Raw genomic sequence first — 18819 nt, forward strand, 5'->3', positions numbered from 1 at the left:
CACAGGTGAATTCTACCAAATATTTATTTTTATTTATTTATTTTTAAAGATTTTATTTATTTATTTTACAGAGAGAGAGAAAGAGAGAGCACAAGCAGGAGGAGGGGCAGAGGGAGAGGCAGGCTTCCCGCTGAACAAGCAGCCCAAAGTGGGACTCAATCCCAGGACCCTGGGATCATGACCTGAGCCGAGGGCAGATGCTTAACCAACGCGCCCCTCTACCAAACATTTAAAGAGTTAATACCTATCCTTCCCAAAATTTCAATTTATTTCAAAAAACTGAAAGGGAAGGAATGCTTCCAAACTTATTTATGAGGCCAGTATTACTGTGATACCTAAATCAAAGACACTGTTAAAAAAAAAAAAAGAATAAAATTACAAGCCAATATCCCTGATGAACATAGATGCAAAAATCCTCAACGAAATATTAGTAAAGCAAATTCGGTTAATACATTAAAAGGATCATACACCATGATCAAATGGGACTTATTCCCAGGATGCAAGGATGGTTCAATATCTGCAAATCATTCAATGTAATACACCACATTAACAAGACAAAGAACAACATACTTAATAGTGAAAAGTTGAAAGCTTTTTCTCAAGATCAGGAACAAGACAAGGACGCTCACCCTTGCCACTTTTACTGAACACAGTACTTGCAGGTCCTAGCCATAGCAGTCAGGCAAGAAAAGGAAATAAAAGGCATCCATATTGGAAAGGAAGAAGTAAAACTGTCACTATTCACAGATGAGCTACTGCAATATAGGAAACTATAAAGCCTGCACCCAAAAACTATTAGTTTAACAGAATTCAGTAAAGTTGCAGGATACAAAATGTACAGAAATCTGTTCTTTCCTTTTTTTTTTTTTAAGATTTATTTATTTATTTTAGAGAGTGAGAGAGAAGGATGAAGGGTAGGGAGAATCTTAAGGAGACTCCCCGCTGAGCCTAGACCCTGACGTGGGGCTCAATCCCACAACCCTGAGATCATGACTCTAGCCAAAACCAAGAGTTGGGTATTGAAGCAACTGCACTACCCAAGTGCCCCTGTTGTGTTTTCATCTACTAGTAACAAACTACTGCAGAAATTAAGGAAACTATCCCATTTACAATTGCATCAAAAAGAATAAAATAACTAGGAATAAATTTGAGGAGATGAAACACCTGTAGTCTGAAAATGGTTAAGACAATGATGAAAGAAATTGAAGATGACACAAATAAATGATAAGATATACAGTGCTCATGGATTGGAGGAATTAATATTATTAAAATGTCCATACTATCAAAAGCAATCTACAGATTCAATGCAATCCCTATCAAAATACCCAATGACATTTTTCACAGAACTGGAACAAATAATCCTAAAATTTGTATGGAACCACAAAAGACTCTGAAGAGCCAAAGCAACCTTGAAAAAGAGGAACAAAGCTGGGGGTATCATGCTCCCAGATTTCAAACTATACTACAAATTATAGTAATCAAAACAGTATGGTACTGGCACAAAACCAAACACATAGATGAATGGATCAGAATAGAGAGCCCAGAAACAAAATCACACTTATATGGCCAATTAATCTACAACAAAGGAGGCAAGAATATACAATGGGGAAAAGACAATCTCTTCAATGAATGGTGTTAGAAAAACTGGACCACTTTCTTACATCATATATAAAACTAAGCTCAAAATGGATTAAAGATTTAAATATAAGATGTAAAACTATAAAACTCCTAGAAGAAAATAGGCAGTAAACTCTTGGACATTTGTTTCAGCAATACCTTTTTGGATCTAGAGAAGGACAACAAAAGCAAAAACAAACAACTGGGACTACATCAAATTGAAAAACTTTTGCACAGTGAAGGAAATCATCAATAAAACCTACCAAATGGCAGAAGATAGGCAAATAACAGATCTCATAAGGAGTTAATATCCAAAATATATAAAAACTCAGAAAACTCAGAATCAATTGTTTTTTAGATTCCATACAAAAGTGAAATCATATGGTATTTGTCTTTCTCTGACTGGCTTATTTCATTAGCATTATGCCCTCCATCTCCATCTGTGTTGTTTCAGATGGCAAGATTTCATTCCTTTTTTATGGCTGAATAAAATTCCATTGTGTGTGTGTGTGTGTGTGTGTGTGTGTGTGTGTAAGAGAACTTACAACTGACTGAACTACCCAGGCATGCGCGCACATGCGTGTGCACGCACACACACACACACACTACATCTTTTTTTTTTTTTTTTTTTTTAAGATTTTATTTATTTGACAGGGAGAGACACAGCGAGAGAGGGAACACAAGCAGGGGGAGTGGGAGAGGGAGAAGCAGGCTTCCCACGGAGCAGGGAGACTGATGCGGGGCTCGATCCCAGGACCCTGGGATCATGACCTGAGCCGAAGGCAGACGCTTAACGACTGAGCCACCCAGGCGCCCCTCACACTACATCTTTATCCATTCATCAACTGATGGGCTGCTTCCCTATCGTAGCTCTTGTAAATAATGTTGCAATGAACACAGCAGTACATAGGTCTTTTTGGATTGGTTTTAATTTTCTTCAGATAAATTGCTAGAAGTGGAATTGCTGGGTCATACGGTAGTTCTATTTTAACTTTTTCCAGGACCCTCTGCACTGTTTTCCATGGTGGCTGCACCAATGTACATTCCCACCAACAGTGAGTGCACAAGGGTTCCCTTTTCTCCATATCCTCGCCAACACCTGTTATTTTTTTGTCTTTCTGATAACAGCCATGCTGACAGGTGTGAGGAGATATCTCACTGTGGTTTTGATCTGCATTTCCCTGATGATGAGTGATGTTCAGTATCTTTTAATGTGTTTGTTGACCATCTGTAGGTCTTCTTTGGAAAAATGTCTATTCAGGTCTTCTGTCCATTTTTCAACTGTGTTTTTTTGTTTTTATGTTGTGTAAATTCTTTACATATTTTGGATATTAACCCCTTACTAGATGTCTGATTTGCAAATATCGTCTCCCAATCAGTACGCTGCCTTTTTGTTTTTTTGATAGTTTTCTTCTCTGTACAAAAGCTTTTTAATTTGATGTAATCCTATTTGCTTATTTTAGCTTTTGATGCTGGTCAACTTGGACCAGGATGCCAAGACCATTCAATGGGATAAAAATAGTCTTTTCAGCAAATGGTGTTGGGACAACTGGTATCCACATGCAAGTGATTCAAGTTACCCCACCTCATCCCATATGCAAAATATTAGGTTGAAATAAACCAAAGACCTAAGTTTAAAAGCTAAAATTATAAAATCCTTAGAAGTAAGCAAAAGTGTAAATCTTCATGACCTTGGATTAGGCAGTGGTTTGTTAGATAGGACTCCAAAGCACTAGCAAGCAAAGAAAAAATAAATTGGACTCCAACAAAATTAAAAACCTTTGTGCTTCAGAGGAGACTACGAAGAAAGTGAAAAGACAACTCAGAAATGGGAGAAAATATTTCCAAATTATCTGATAAGGATTAGTACCTGATAAAGAATTCTTACAATTCAGCAAAAAGAAACAAGTAACCCAATTTAAAAATGGGCAAAGGACATGAGTAGACATTTTCCAAAGGATATATACGAATGGTCAATAACCACATAAAAAGATGCTCAACATCATTAGCCACGAGGGAAATGCAAATCACAATGAAATACTATTTTGCACTCACTGGGATGGCTATAATAAAAGACGGAAAATTACAAATGCTGGAGAGGATACAGAGGAGCTGGAACCCTCATACATTGTTGGTGGGCGTGTAAAGCGGTACAGCTACTTGAAAAAAGTCTGTCAATCCTCAAAAAGTTAAACCTAGGATTGCCATATGATCTAGCAATTCCACTCATAGGGACATACTCAGTAGAACAGAAAATATATGTCCAAACAAACACATGGACGCAAATGTTCACTGCAGCATTATTCATAATAGCCAAGAAGGGGAAATGACCCAAATGTTCATTAAGCGAAGAAGGGATAAGTGAAATGTGGCATATTCATACAATGGGATTATTATTCATCCCTAAAAAAGAATGAACTACTGATTCATGCTAGAACATGGATGAACCTTGAAAGTATTAGGCTACATGGCAGAAGTCAGACACAAAAGATCACGTTTTTGTGATTCCATTTATATGAAATGTCAAGAATAGGTAAATCTGTTAAGACGGAAAGAAGGTTAGTGACTGCCAGGACTTAGAGAGAGAAGGCGATGGGGGAGTGACTGCTAATGGGGCTGCATTTTGGGTGATGAAAATGTTCCAGAATTAAGACAGTAATGGTGGCTGCACAACTTAATGAGTACACTAAACACCACTGATTTGTACGTGAATTTGAACCCACTGAATTTGTATTTAAAGTTTATTTATGTGTTGAAGTAATTCCTACACACAACATGAGGTTTGAACTCACGACCCCGAGATCAAGAGTTGCACGCTCTTCTGACTGAGCCAGCCAAGTGCCCCTGAATTTGTATTTATTTATTAGATATTTATTTATTTGTTTATAAGAGAGTGTGTACGTCCACGAGTGGGGGGAGGGGCAGAGGGAGAAGCAGGCTCCCCGATGAGGAGGGAGCCTGATGCGGAACTCAAGACCAGGACCCTGAGGTCATGACCTGAGCTGAAAGCAGCCGCTTAACCGACTGAGCCACCCAGGTGCCCCAATTGTATTTAAAAGAGTGAATTTTATGAGTATGTAAATTATATTTCAACTGAAAAAGAATGGATGATTTCAGCTTTTTCTATATCAATACTACATGCAGGGTTACAATGGAATATACTTTTAACATGTTGGAGGAAAATAGGACCTAGATTTTATATTTAGTTAAAATATATAAATATGGGAGTGCCTTGGTGGCTCAGTCAATTAAGTGTCCGCCTTCAGATTGGGTCATGATCTCAGGGTCCTGGGATCGAGCCCCACATCGGGCTCCCTGTTCAGCGGGAGGCCTGCTTCTCCCTCTCTCTGCCGCTCCCCGTCTGTGCTCTCTCATTTGCGTGTTCTCTAATAAATAAATAAAATCTTTAAAAAAAATAAAATATATAAATATGAGGGCCTGATAAAAATATTCCTAAGCACACAAGATTTCAGAAGCCTTGCAATATAAAGGCTTGCACTGAAAATAATTCGGGATGAAATACATTTTAATTTTTTTTTTTGGTAGATTTTATTTATTTATTCATTTGACAGAGAGAGAGAGAACACAAGCAGGGAGAGCAGCAGAGGGTGAGGGAGAGGGAGAAGCAGACTCCACTGAGCAGGGAGCCCGATGTGGGGCTCGATCCCAGCACCCTGGGATCATGACCCAAGCTGAAGGTAGACAACTGACTGAGCCACCAAGGCGCCCGGGATGAAATACTTTTAATACAGATACCAAATAAAATAGGAAGGATTAAAAGAGACAGAAAAATATGATAAACTGAAATTATAAATGAAGGTGTTAGCAAGAGGCCTAAATATATCAATAGTTACATTAAACTTAAATTGTCTAATCACTTTAAAGTCAAATATTGACAGATTTGGACAAAAAACCAAATTCTAGATACATGCTTGTTAAAACAAACATACCTAAAGCTAATTGAGAGCTGGAGCAGCTTTACAACATCAGATAAAATACAATTTAAGAGCCAAAGTCATTATTAGGAAAAAATTATTCCTTATGATAGATTCAATTCCTGGAAAACTGGACTACTATTTTATACCATGTATAAAAATTAACTCAAAATGGATTAAAGATTTGAATGTAAGACCTGAAACCATAAAACTCCTGGGAGAAAACATACATGGTAAGTTCCTTGACATCATTCTTGGCAATTTTTTGGATTGAACATCAAAAGCAAAGGCAACAGAAAGCAGAAATAAACAAATGGGACTACATCAAACTAAAAAGCTTCTGCAGAGCAGAGGAAACCACCCACAAAACGAAAAGGCAGTTGACCAAATGGGAGATAATATTTGCAAATCATTTATTTGATAAGGAGAGAATATCCAAAACATAAAGATTTCATACAATAGCCAAAAAACGAAGAATACGATTAAAATGGGCAGAATAGACATTTTCCTGAAAAGACATACAGATGGCCAATAGGTACACGAAAAGGTGCCCAACATCACTCAGCATCAAAACCACAATGAGATATCGCCTCACAACCTCTGAGAATGGCTATTACCGAAAAGACAAGAAATAGCAAGTGTTGGCGAAGATGTGGAGAAAGGGAACCCTCGTGCACTGTTGGTGGGAATGTAAATTGGGGCAGCCACTCTGGAAAACAGTATGGAGGTTCCTCAAAAAATTAAAAATAGAGCTACCATATGATCCAGAAATTCCACTTCTGGGTATATATCAGAAGGAAACGAAAACGCATTATCTTGAAGAGATATCTGCACTCCCGTGTCAATTGCAGCACTATTTTCTTTTTCTTCTCTCTTTTTTTAAGATTTTATTTATTTATTTGACAGAGAGAGAGATAGTGAGAGCCGGAACACAAGCAGGGGGAGTGGGAGAGGGAGAAGCAGGCTTCCCGCTGAGCAGGGAGCCTGATGCGGGGCTTGATCCCAGGACTCTGGGATCATGACCTGAGCTGAAGGCAGACACCCAACCGACTGAGCCACCCAGGTGCCCCAACAGCACTATTTTCAATAGCCAAGACACAGAAGCAACCTAAGTGTCCACACATGGTTGAATGGATACAGAAAATGCAGTATATATACACAATGGAATATGATCCTACCATAAAAAGGAAGGAAATCTTGCCATTTGTGACAGCATGCCTTGTACCTTGAGGACATTATGTTAAGTGAAATCAGTCCGATAGAGAAAGACAAATTCTGCATCTCACTTACTTGTGGAATCAAAACAAAAAGCAAAAAACAGGGGTGCCTGGGTGGCTCAGTTGGTTAAGCGTCTGCCTTTGGCTCAGGTCACGATCTCAGGGTCCTGGGATCGAGCCCCGCATTGGGCTCCCTGCTCAGTGGGGAGTCTGCTTCTCTCTCTGCCTCCACCTGCTGCTCCCTGCCCTGCTCGTGCTCTAAGAAATAAAATCTTAAAAAAAAAAAAAAAAGCAAAAAACAAACCCAAAATGGAATGCTTCGATCCAGAGAACATATCGGTAGTTGCCACAGGTGGTGGTGGTGGGGGATGGGTGAAATGAGTGCAGTTCGTCAAAAGGTACAAACTTCCAGTTACAATAAATAAGTTCTGGGGGTAAAATGTGCAGAATGGGGACTATAGGTAATAACACTCTACCGTATTTTTGAAAGTTGCTAAGAGAGTAGACCTTAGAAGTTCTCACTGCAAGAAAAAAAAATCTGTAACTATGTGTGGTGATGGATGTTAACTAGACTTGTTTTGGTGATCATTTTGAGATAAATATCGAATCATTATGTTGTGTACCTGAAACGAATATGTCAGTCATACCTCAAGTTTTAAAAAAGATTCAAGAGGTGCCTGGGTGGCTCAGTCGGTTCAGCGTCTGACTTTGGCTCAGGTCATGAGTCCAGGGCCCTGGGATCGAGCCCCGCATTGGGCTCCCTGCTTAGTGGGGAGTCTGCTTCTCCTTCTCCCTCTGCTCATGTTGTCTCTCTCTTTCTCAAATAAATAAATAAAATCTTAAAAAAAAAAAAAAAAGAATCAATTCCCAGGGTGCCCGGCTGGCTCAGTAGGTAGAGCATGTGACTTTTTTTTTTTTTTTAAAGATTTTTTATTTATTTGACAGAGAGAGACACAGTGAGAGCAGGAACACAAGCAGGGGGAGTGGGAGAGGGAGAAGCAGACTCCCCGTGGAGCAGGGAGCCCGATGCAGGGCTCGATCCCAGGACCCTGGGATCATGACCTGAGCCGAAGGCAGACACTTAACGACTGAGCCACCCACGCGCCCCTATAGCAGGATTATTTATTTATTTATTTTTAAAGATTTTATTTATTTATTCGGGAGCGAGAGCGAGAGAGAGAGAATGAGAGAGAGAACATGAGAGGGGGTAAGGTCAGAGGGAGAAGTAGACTCCCTGCCAAGCAGGGAGCCTGATGCGGGACTCGATCCCAGGACTCCAGGATCATGACCTGAGCCGAAGGCAGTCGCTTAACCAACTGAGCCACCCAGGCGCCCTAGCAGGATTATTTATAATAGCCAAGATATGAAAGCAGCCCAAGTGTCCACTGACTGATGAATGCATAAAAAAGAAGTGGTATATTTATGCAATGGAATATTACTCATCCATAAAAAAGAACAAAATCTTGCTTTTGCAACGATATGGATGGACCTAGAGAGTATGAGGCTAAACGAAATAAGTCAGAGACAGACAAAATACTATGATTTCACTCATGTGGAATTTAAGAAACAAAACAGACAAGCAAAGGGAAAAAAGAGAGAGACAAGTCAAGAAACAGACTCTTAACTACAGAGCACAAACTGATGGTTAGCAGAGGGGAGGGGGTGGGGGACGGCTGAAGTAGGTGAAGGGGATTGAGGTGTGCACTTGTGATGAGCACCGGGTGATGTATGAAGTGTTGAATCACTACGTTGTACATCTGAAACTAATATTACACTGTATGTTAACTGGAATTACATTAAAATAAGAAAAAAAAATACATAAAGATGTTTCACATAATTTGAAACCAGGCAAGGGCATGTCAAGACCATTACCTGATTTGAGGGGTTACCATTTTACACCCCACTTGCCTGGTGAGCATTAAAAGGTGTTTGAGAGGAAGTAGACCCATAGAATCTCTTATCCACCACTGGTGGTTAACTTGTGAACTACTTTGGAAAACAGATGTCATCATCTCTTAAAAATGGAGAGTGAACACAGACCCCATGACCCAGCAAGTCCACTTTTAGGTCTATTCCTAAGAAAAACTCTTGCACGTGCACAATAGAAACTTATAAAAATTGTTTATAGCAGCAAAAACCATGGGAACATCCCCAAAGCACATCACCAGGAATGGACAAATAGATCATGGCACATTCAGACAGTGGGATATTAGGAAGCAGTCCAACTTCGGTGACCAGCCATGTGGACGACTCTCAGTAATATCATGTTAGGTGCAAAAAACCAATCTCCCAAGAGAACACACAGCATGATACACTTTTTATAAGGATAAAAAACAACTAGAATGAACAATGAACCCGGAGGTGGTTATCGGGTGGGGGGGTGGGGGGGGGTAGCCAGCCATATGGGTAGATGCAGGTTACCGTCCAGGGCCTAACTTTTACTTGGAATGATGGCTTCTTGGATGCTTACGACATTAATAAAAGTTATTGTTACTTTAACTGGTTAACGAGGAGAGAACCGCGCAGGGACAGAGGTTTATATAATCTAACTATGTGCACTTCAGGTCAAGACAAAGAAACAAAAAAAAAGCCGTATCGTGCTCCACTGGGTAGTGTGCCCCCAGGGCTAGTCCTCCCACACCTCTCCTCTTCTTGGCAACCCCGCCCCCCGCATCCCTTGTGCTGTCCCCGTGCTCTCCGAGCGCTGACGTCACACCCCTTCCATCAAGCCCTTCTCTACACCTCTGATCAGGTGTCTGTCTGTCTTCCTCAACGGGGAGCTTGTCCAGGGCAGAGGCTCTGTCTGCGTGTCCCCTGGGCATTGAGTGACCATTTGCCGAATTGTCAGCCCTCACCCTTCACGACCTTCTCTGCCAACTCTCGACCATCTTGCCCAATCCTGACATGTTTCCGTCTCCAATTCAACCTGACTCTTTTTCTGGGAAGTCACAGTGAGTTCTTCTTCCCCTCGATGCTTTCCCTTCCTATTTCTTCTCTGTGGCTGGTGCCCAGATTTGGGCCTCCTCCTCTCTTGCCTGCATCAGGCTCCCCACCTTTGGTTCTTTCTCCACACTGATCGCCAGAGATCCTTCTAAAGTGTATTTCACATCTCCTCTATCCCCAGTGAAAACCCTTCCATAGGTTGTCACTGCCCTCGGGACCAGTCCGGACTCCTCAGCTGTTTCTAAGGAAGCCCCTGGGACCACCATGCTCCCCTCACCCGCTGTGTGTTCTCAGCCAGCAAACACGCTGTGGCTTCTCCTGCAACACAAGGACCCACTTCACTTAGGGGAAGCTCTCTAGTCTGTACCCCAAGGACGAGGAGCCATGTTCTCCTCGAAGCTCCTACTGGAATATCAACTCTGTCCCCAGACCATTCGTCATCCAAACAGGTGGAGCTCCTCACACATCTGCATCGGCTCAGGCACAGGGCCTGGCACAGAGCAGGTCGTGCCTGCTGGAAGGGAGGGAGGGAGAGCCCCTTGTATTCTTTCTGTATACTTTACAAGGCACGATCTCTTGTGACAGTCTTTGGATTGATGCTAGTTTTTAAGGTTGTATGTTTTTTTCCTCTGACCTGCGGTAACCCCCAAGGATAGCATCTTAGGAATCTCTGTGCTGGGCACAATGCTAGGCCTGAGGCCTTTGCTCATTAAGGACAAGGAGGGTGAGGCCTAACAGACCCCACAGTGCTCCCTTGCCCTGGAGCCTTCACTCACCGTGTTGAAATACTCGACGCCGGTGGCTTCAAAGGCCCTTGCCACAGCTTGGGTTGTGGCCACACAGGCTACTGGGTGGCCATTGCCAATGGACTTGCCCATGGTGACAATGTCGGGGACAAAGTCTTCTCCCTGTAGCTGGAAGGCCCAGAAGTGCTTGCCTACTCGGCCAAAGCCCACTTGAATCTCGTCTGCGATGAAGAGCCCTCCAGCCCTGCGGACGTGCCTATGGCAGAGGACAGACGGCTGACGGGGTCTGCGGTAAGAGTGGATTGGACCAGGAGCTGGGGGGTCTCAGACTCTGAACCCTGGCTCTGCCAGCAGTAAGGCGGGGGCATTAGGCAGGTGGCTGGCTTTCTCGGGGCCACCATTTCTTCTCAAAATTCTGGCCAATAGGCCAGGCTGAGGCTGGAATTTGGAACAAAAGGTCGGGAAGCCCCATTACGGCCCTGCCCTCCCTGAGGCACCCCGTCCCAGCTACTCACTCTGCCACTTCGGGGAAGTAGCCAGCCGGGAGAATGATCTGCCCCGCAACACTGGGCAGAGACTCCACAAAGAAGGCTGCGATCTGTGGAGGAGAGAGAACGCTGGGGACACCACCGGGGAGGCACTGGGTGCTAGGTGAGGTGCATCCTGCCAATGCTGGCTCAGCGCTGGCTCCTGGCGGGACGAGTCACCAGCGTCGCCGTGTGGCCCCTTTGGGCTCCAGATCACATCTGGTCTGGGACTGGGTTTTCTTTCGGGCTGCAAACCAACTCTTACCACGGGGAATTCTCCAGACTCCTTGTACTTAGCATGTCCCGGATGAAAGGCACTGATTTCTCCCTCCTTGGCCTGTTCCCTCCCTGCCCCGGTCAGTGACTCCCATCACCCCCACCGAGAGAAATGAGGCCCCCCTCCGTGATCCATCGGTCAGCACAGCCTCTGCCTCTCCACCGTCTGTACGCCCCCCGCGTCCCCTCCACCCCGACACACCTGTCTCGGCCTCCCGCGGGTGTCACCTAACAGGATGCCTCCTGCAGTCAGTCCGTCCTCCAGTGGCCACCAGGGCGATCCTCGGCCCAGTCACTGTCCTGCTTAAACCCCTTCAGGGACCCCACTTCTCACAGCTGTGACCTCCAAGCTATGTCGGGTCTCGGAACTGCTTCAGAGACTACCGCCCAGATGGAGGGCCAATGGGGCAGGAACTGGTCGCCCCTGCTGCCCCCAGAGCTGTCACTTTCCTGGTTTTCTGTAAGCGGAGGCAAAGCGTCTGAAACGCACACGCCAACCTCCCCTGATCCGGTTCTGCCCATCTGTCTGGCTTCACCGCCTGCTTGTCTTGGCCATCCATCCTGCGTTCAGCTGTCACTGCATCAGTGAGGCCTTCCAGAAAGCCCTCCCGCCACGAGCTGACTCCCTCCTGCTGCTGTCACCACGGCCACTGCTCCCCTAGAGCACACACACCTCTCCGGTTTGCCCTTGCGCTCCATCTCGCTGCAACACCCTGGGTGGGGCCTCCTCACGGCAGCAGGCCGGCCCCACGCACGTGCATCCCCCTGACTCGTCACTCTCCCTCTGAACACCCTTCAGAGCTGCCCAGTGGCCTCCAGCCCCTCAGCACAGCCCTGTGGTCCTGTGGCACGGGGGTCCTGCCCGCCTCTCTCAGCTCGTCTCCTGCCAGCTCAGCCGGGCCCCACACTGGTGAGGTTCCACCTCTGCAGGCCGCCCCTCTGCTTAGCATGCCTTTCCTCTCCTCCCCCCAGTCCCCACCTTGAGCGCTAACCCCCCTACTCACTGCAATCAGGCAGCACCTCCTCCAAGGACCCTCCATGCCCACAGCAGTCCAGCCCAGGCCCCTGCACGCCTGTCACACCCAGGACAAGTCTTTAGCTAAACTCTCTCCTGAGCACCTAAACCTCCTCCTAGATTCCTAAAGGGTGGGCCCCGGTTCCGGGGTCTCTCAGGGTGCCTGGCCTCTAGCACTGCACTGACAACAGAGGAAATGACGGGTGCCGTTCTGTTCACGGGGCCTGTGCAGACGCAGTTACCTTCCTGCCCTTCTCCTGCACGCTGTTCACCACGCGCTTCACCTCGCTGGCATAGGCCCCAGCTGGATCGGGGTGGTCCTCCCGGTAAAGACCCCGGTAGGTGTCTGGGAGAGGTGCCTGTGGGGAGTGACAGCACCATGTCATCTGGGCTGGGGGGTGGGCACCGACCTGTTGCCCGCTTGGGCAGTGCATACCACATGGACCCACTCCTTCTGGCCATCCAGGTCTCGGAACTTGTAGGGACTGATGTCGATCAGGGAGCTCAGGTGACCGTGATAAGCACTGAGAGGAGAACGGAGAGGGGCTCAGGCCCAGGTGGCACACACTCCATGGCCCGGCCCCGACAACTGTCTCCCCACCTCAGGAGCTTCAGGACAGACCAACCTGACACAGCCCCCGAGTCCTAGGGCTGGGAACCAGCACAGGCCTGGGAGCCTGGGAGCAAGACTTCCTGAGAGGCTGCTTACTAGCTAGGTAATGGTGACTAATCATTTAACCTCTCTGGGTTCAGTGCTCTCCTCTGTGAAGTTGGGGGCTGGGGGCTTGGTTTCCTCCTACAGAACTGTAATGAATCCTGGATGGGATAATGCTCCAGCCCTGGGCCTGGGCCCCGTGCATAGCAGATACTCAATAGCATCAGGACAATTTTAATACCTAAAATGTGGGGCCAAGTCTCACCACCTTAAAGAGCATCCTCTGCTCCCAGAAGAGAGGCCCGGGGGAAAGAGCCCCCTGGTGTATGCAGGGGTGTCTCTATGGCCGGGTCCTCATGCTTCCCTCCACGAGCCCAGGCCCCTCATCCTCCTGCCCAAGGCACTCAAAGCTAGAGCCTTAATGACCCCCAGTAAGTGGTGGGCCCTGGCTTCTGGAAAGGGCACTTACTGGTCTAATACCACCACATCCCAGTGTTCCGTGTACTGGCGGGCCAGCCTCAGGGCCAGGTCATTGGCTTCTGACCTATGACAGAAAAGGAGAGCAGTGCTCAGACAGCTGTCCAGGTCTTTCCTCCTGGATACCTGCTTCCTACAGAGAACAGGGAACGAGGAGCCCTTCCAGCAGCAGGAAGAGTCTCAGGATGCTATTTGTGAGTCGTCTGAGTTCATTCATTCAATGAAAATTTTACCAAATGCCTTCTATGTTCTATGAGCTGGGGGGGCGGGGCAAGTAGTAAGTCAAACAGGTCCTGGCCCTTCTGGAACTTATATTCTAGTATGCGTCATGAAAGCCAAGCCAAAACAAACCAAAAACAACAAAAAAAGGAAAGAATGATCATTTTGGTAAGTGCCCCCAAGAGAACCACACAGGGCCTCCCTTTAGATAAAGGGGTGTGATGGGCTGAATTGTGTCCCCCCAAATTCCTATGTTGAAGTCCTAACTCCTAGCACCTAAGAACATGACTGGATTTGGAGACAGGGCTTTCAAAGAGGTGATTCAATTAAAATGAGGGCAGCAGAGTGGGCCCTAGACTGGTTGGACTCGTGTCCTCCTAAGAGGAACTGTGGACACACAGAGACACAGGAGGGGTGCAGGCACAGAAGACTGAGTGAAGACACAGCAGGAAGGCGGCCAATCACAAACCAGCGAGAGAGCCTCAAGGAAGCCAAAGCTGCTGACCCCTTCTTTTGGATGTTGGCCTCCAGGAATAGGGGAAATACATTTGTCACTTAGGTCTCCCAGTCTGTGGTGTTTTGTTATGGCAGCCTAACCTAATACAGGGGTCAGAGAAAAACTGTGAGGAGACACCATCTGAGCTGTGGCCCCACAGGGAAGGTTCTAGGCTGCGTGAGCAACACGCTCAAAGGCCCTGTGCAGGAAAAGTGCTCAAGTGTGCTCAGGGAACCGAGACGGCACAAGGGAGGCCGGGGGCAGCACGGGAGAGGAAGTGGGGAGACACTCAGGGGCCCTGGAAGGTGCTGGATTTTCTTGTCAGTGCTGTGCCAAGCTATTGAAGAGAGTGTTTTTTCCAAAACATTTTAAGTTATCTCCACACCTGATGTGGGGCTCGAACTCACAACCCAAGATCAAGAGTCACATGCTGCACCGACGGAGCCAGCCAGGCACCCTCGAGAGTTTTAATTGGAGAAGGGACATGATTTAGCTCCTACCTGGGGAGGAAGTCTCTGGCTGGGTGGGGCTAATGGAGTAGAAGGGGATGGGAGGAGAGCTAGGAGGACACCATGAACAGCAGAAAGATGGACGGAGTTAGAAGACAACCTGCGGACAGACGACAGGGACGTGATGGGGGCCTGGGAGGAGGGTGTGTGGCTCCTGCCTGGAGCAGAGATGCAGATAGTGCCGCCTTTACGAGGTGAGACAGGGTGGGCGTGGCAGTGCGGGGGTGTCCTCCTGGGAATACCCGGGAGAGCCAGTGCCACGGTCCCACACCAGCTGTTGGCGGAAGACCACCAACTCTGGACACATCAAGTTGGAGACGGTCCGGTTGGAACCTTGAGGCTGGAACACATGGGAAGCACCTGGGCTTGAGGCACAAATTTGGGAGTCACCAGCACGCGGATACTATGCTGGCCCACAAGATGGGGTAAGACCACGGAGGGAGAGGGCTCAGAGAACCAGCTCCTTAGGACCGGCCCTGAGCAAGAGAGGAGGAGCAATCAGCTGAGGAGACAGGAGACTGAGGCATGGCCAGAAGCTGGCAGAAACCCCGCAGCATGAAGCGTCCTGGAAGCAAGACCAGAGAGCACTTCCAGACAGTGGTAATGCTGAGTCCACTGCTGGGACAGGGTAAGACAAGGACAGCAAAGACATCACTGGATTTGGCAACGTGGAAGTCACTGGAATCCAGCCTGAATGTGGCGGCGTCAACCAGCAACCCTGCCCCCACTGCCCAGCCCAGGAAGCTGACTCCTGGACCCAACTCTCTGCTCTTCCCGGAGAGGCTCTGGTTCCGGCTCTGCCTTCTCCCACGTGGATGACCCCGGGCAAGCTGGATCCTTTCTCTGAACTACCATTTCCTCATCCGCAAAGCGAGGATGGGAAATTCCACTTCCTAGAAATGACCGGGGAGTGGTGCATGAAGAGGACATCACTTTGATCCAAATGCCGCGATGCGGGATTTGTGGGAATGTTCTCTCCCAGACAGGCTGGGCTGGTTCTATGCACAAGTCATCGTGTGCTGATGTGCATCATCGCTTCTGTCCCCACTGCCACTCCGGGTGTGAGCGACCATCACCTGTCAGCTGGCTGTTCAACTGGTGCCTAACCCTGTCCATTCTCACTCTTCCTTGGCCCCCGATGACATCACTTGCCTGATTAAAACCCTCAGATGGCTTCCTGAATGCTCTCAGGATCAAAACAAACTCCTCACTTTGAATGTATCCGCTCGTACCTGCTCCTCTCCCTTTGGGTCCTCAAGTGTGCACAGGGCCTTTGCACAGGCTGTTCTGTGGGCTGAGGAACCCTGACAAGAATACTTCCAACGGGGTGGGCAGCTTCCTTCCTGCTCATCAGCTCCGTGCCTGGCAGTCCTCCTTCAGAGCAGCCTTCTCTGACCGTCTCTGAGCAGGAGCAGGCCCAGGGCCCCCCACTGCTTCTCCATCTCATCAGGCCCCTTACTTCTCCTCCAGACAATGACCCCCCAACCTTAGGAATTCTGCATTTATGTGAAGGACCCCTAGTGACGAGGGCGGGGATGTTGGCTGTAAGCCCCCAGTTGTGCCAGTGTACTCATAGGGCAGAAATAAAGGAACGTATGACCTGGGTAAGCCCCAAGGACGATCATGGAACGGAGGTAAAGGCATGCCTTACGAAGAGACCAGAAAACTGGATCCAACAGAGCCAGCACCCAGGTCTACAGGCTGAGCCGGGGCAAGCCTGGCTCTCCCCCAGAACACATTGGGTCCACTACACGAGGTTTCGCCTGCGGGAGCAGTTCTGTCTGTCTCCACCATCTCACCCTCTGGCCCGGGGAGGCGGGGGTGGGGAGCTGGCCGAAGTCCACTTACCCAGAATTCAGGAAATAAAACACACAGAGCTTTTCTGGCAGGGTCTCTGCCAGCCTCTGTGCGTAGTCCACGATGTTGTCGTGCAGGTACCGGCTGTTGGTGTTGAGCACCTGGTTCTGTCCGTGTGCGGCCTGGACCACGAGAGGGTGGCAGTGCCCGACTGGGAGAGAAACACCTGCATCACTCAGCGGCTCCGCTCAGCTGGCCCCACTGGGCCTCCCCCAGCCCCGGGCCATAAACCTAGCCAGAGGAGAGCAGTTGGGTGGGAGAGGAAAAGGGGGGGGCTCAAGATGGTGTGTGTGTGTTGGAGTGGGGGGGACGGAGATGGCGGTTCTGGACAGGGAGACCTGGAAAGGAGTCCCTGAGATTCTGGCAGAAGGAAAGGCTGCTGGCGGAGACCCTATCTAGAGAATCCAGGTCTTTAGGGAAGCTTCTTGAGGCCGGTTAGGCAAAGACGGGATGTGGGGAATGTCTGTCAGCAGGCTTGACTTCAACTAGTCAGTGGGGGGCTGGAGGTAATGTGGATTGCCAGCAGCCGGGGATTATAACAGTGACCATGTGCCGAGAGCTTGCCACGTGCCAGGCACACTCAAAGCAAATTATCTGAATTAACTCATTTATTTCTCCAAAACACGTTGAGGTGAGGTGCTAGTATGATCGTGTCTGTTTTGCAGATCAGCAAACTGAGGTACAGAGAATTAAGTAGCTTGCCCAAGATCACAAAGTAAGTGGAGGGGAGGGATATGAACCCAGTAGTCTGGACTAGAGCCCCGGCTTTTAACCTCTACTTCATTAACCCCTAACGTGCCTGTTGGGTCAGACTCCCTTTTGTTCCATCAGTTCTGGGGGCCCCACCTGGGTAACTGAATTCCTACCTCAGTTTCCTCGTCTAGCACCTGAGAAGGTCCCTGGGGCTGAAGCCCTGCCATGACCCCCAGCACTTGGCCAGGGCCCTGCCGTGTGGCTGGTCATGGCCAGGCTGACTGACACTCTCTGAGCTCACCATCAGTCCCAAGTGGGCCTGGACTTCAGACCTAGGTTTCTGACTCCTGTCTGGTTTAGCACAGCTACCACCTGGATACTCTAGAGTAGCTACACCAGAAAGACTGGGCTCCTCTCCTCAGCTTAACCCAAGTTCTCCACACCTCTCTGCAATCTCAGGATCCCCCTGGGACCAGGTTCACAGCCTCAGCCCGCTCCCCTGCCCTGCCAGCCCGAGGGATGATACTAACCATGAGCCACATTGTTGATACAATCCAGGTATTCTGCACCCTGTTCGTCATACAAGTACTGTCCTTGACCCCGGACAATCTTAATAGGATCCTCCGGAAAAAAGAGTCTGCAAGAATCGCTGTGAGAACAAGTGGACAGCCATGTCTGAAGATCTGAATGGAAAAGTCCACCCACCACAGCCTCCCCCCGCCCTTTTCTGGAAGGGACAAAAGGTTGAAGGGCACAGTGGTGCTTCCTTGTTTCTGGTCCCCCACTGTATAGGTGGCTGGAAAGGAGGAAAGTGATGTGTTAAAAAGCTGCTAAAACTGAAATTGCTGAAGTCATCTGAAGGCTGTATGACCTTGCTCATTTCTGCATGTGCCCCCATTAGTCCCTGGGATCCCAAGGAAAGGTGGCTGCCCCAGACCCATGGGGACTCCTTAGGGCAGTGTTTCTTTGCTGGGATGGGCGCGAGGGAGGGCGCCCCCTTCACGTGGCTGGCGCTCAGCCCCGAGTGGTCCTTGCCAGCCAAGTGTCTCTGCTGTCCCGCTGGGTGTCAGCCCCAAGCTCTGGCCAGAAGCTGCCTCACGCCCCAAGTGCCGCGGAGAGCACGGGTGGACTTTCTCTAAGGCTTCTTGGGAAACGCCCCTCCCCGCCCATGCCCACCCTTCGTCCGAACTTTCAGCCTCTTCCCGGGTCACCCGCAGGCCAGGCCCAGGTCTGGGGGGCGGGCCAACCCTGGGGGAGGTCCTCCCAGGTGCCAGGGCAGAGGCCTCCTCCGAGGGGCAAAGGCTGCCCAGAGCCGGGCAGCGGCCGCCGCTGGGGGCGGCCCGGGGAGGACGCAGTGCGGGACGCGGCCGCGGGGACCAGCTGCTGGCCGCCGGGTCTGGCGGGCCGGGGAGCTGGAGCCCGCTCGGGGCCCAGGGGCTGGGGTTCCTGGGCTCCGCGGGCTCCGCGCCCGACGTGCGTGCGTCGTGCGTGAGCGCACCGCCCCGCGCCGCCGTCTCGGTACCTTATCAGCCGCCGCCTCAGGGCCAGAGTCTCGGCCTTCCCGCGCCGATCGGCGGCCATGGCACCCGGCGGCTGGTCGCGCGGAGACACTGCGCCGAGAAGCCTCTCGCCTGCTC

General features: G+C 48.8%; 1 protein-coding gene across 2 annotated transcripts in view; it reads right to left on the reverse strand.

Moving 5' to 3' along the window:
• Nucleotides 1–18819, reverse strand: part of PHYKPL (5-phosphohydroxy-L-lysine phospho-lyase) — a 36939-nt gene extending 18120 nt beyond the window's left edge. For both annotated transcript variants that reach the window (XM_032425272.1, XM_032425271.1), the window contains exons 1-8: nt 18705–18819; nt 17713–17831; nt 16481–16640; nt 13401–13475; nt 12713–12800; nt 12519–12635; nt 10974–11056; nt 10489–10714 (exon numbers count right to left, since the gene is read on the reverse strand). In XM_032425272.1, coding sequence (XP_032281163.1) covers nt 10489–10714; nt 10974–11056; nt 12519–12635; nt 12713–12800; nt 13401–13475; nt 16481–16640; nt 17713–17831; nt 18705–18763 — 927 coding nt within the window. In that variant the 5' untranslated portion in view covers nt 18764–18819. The remainder of the gene's footprint in view (nt 1–10488; nt 10715–10973; nt 11057–12518; nt 12636–12712; nt 12801–13400; nt 13476–16480; nt 16641–17712; nt 17832–18704) is intronic.

The sequence above is a fragment of the Phoca vitulina genome, unplaced genomic scaffold, assembly GCF_004348235.1.
Source record: "Phoca vitulina isolate PV1807 unplaced genomic scaffold, GSC_HSeal_1.0 scaffold32, whole genome shotgun sequence".
Taxonomy (NCBI): Eukaryota; Metazoa; Chordata; class Mammalia; order Carnivora; family Phocidae; genus Phoca; species Phoca vitulina.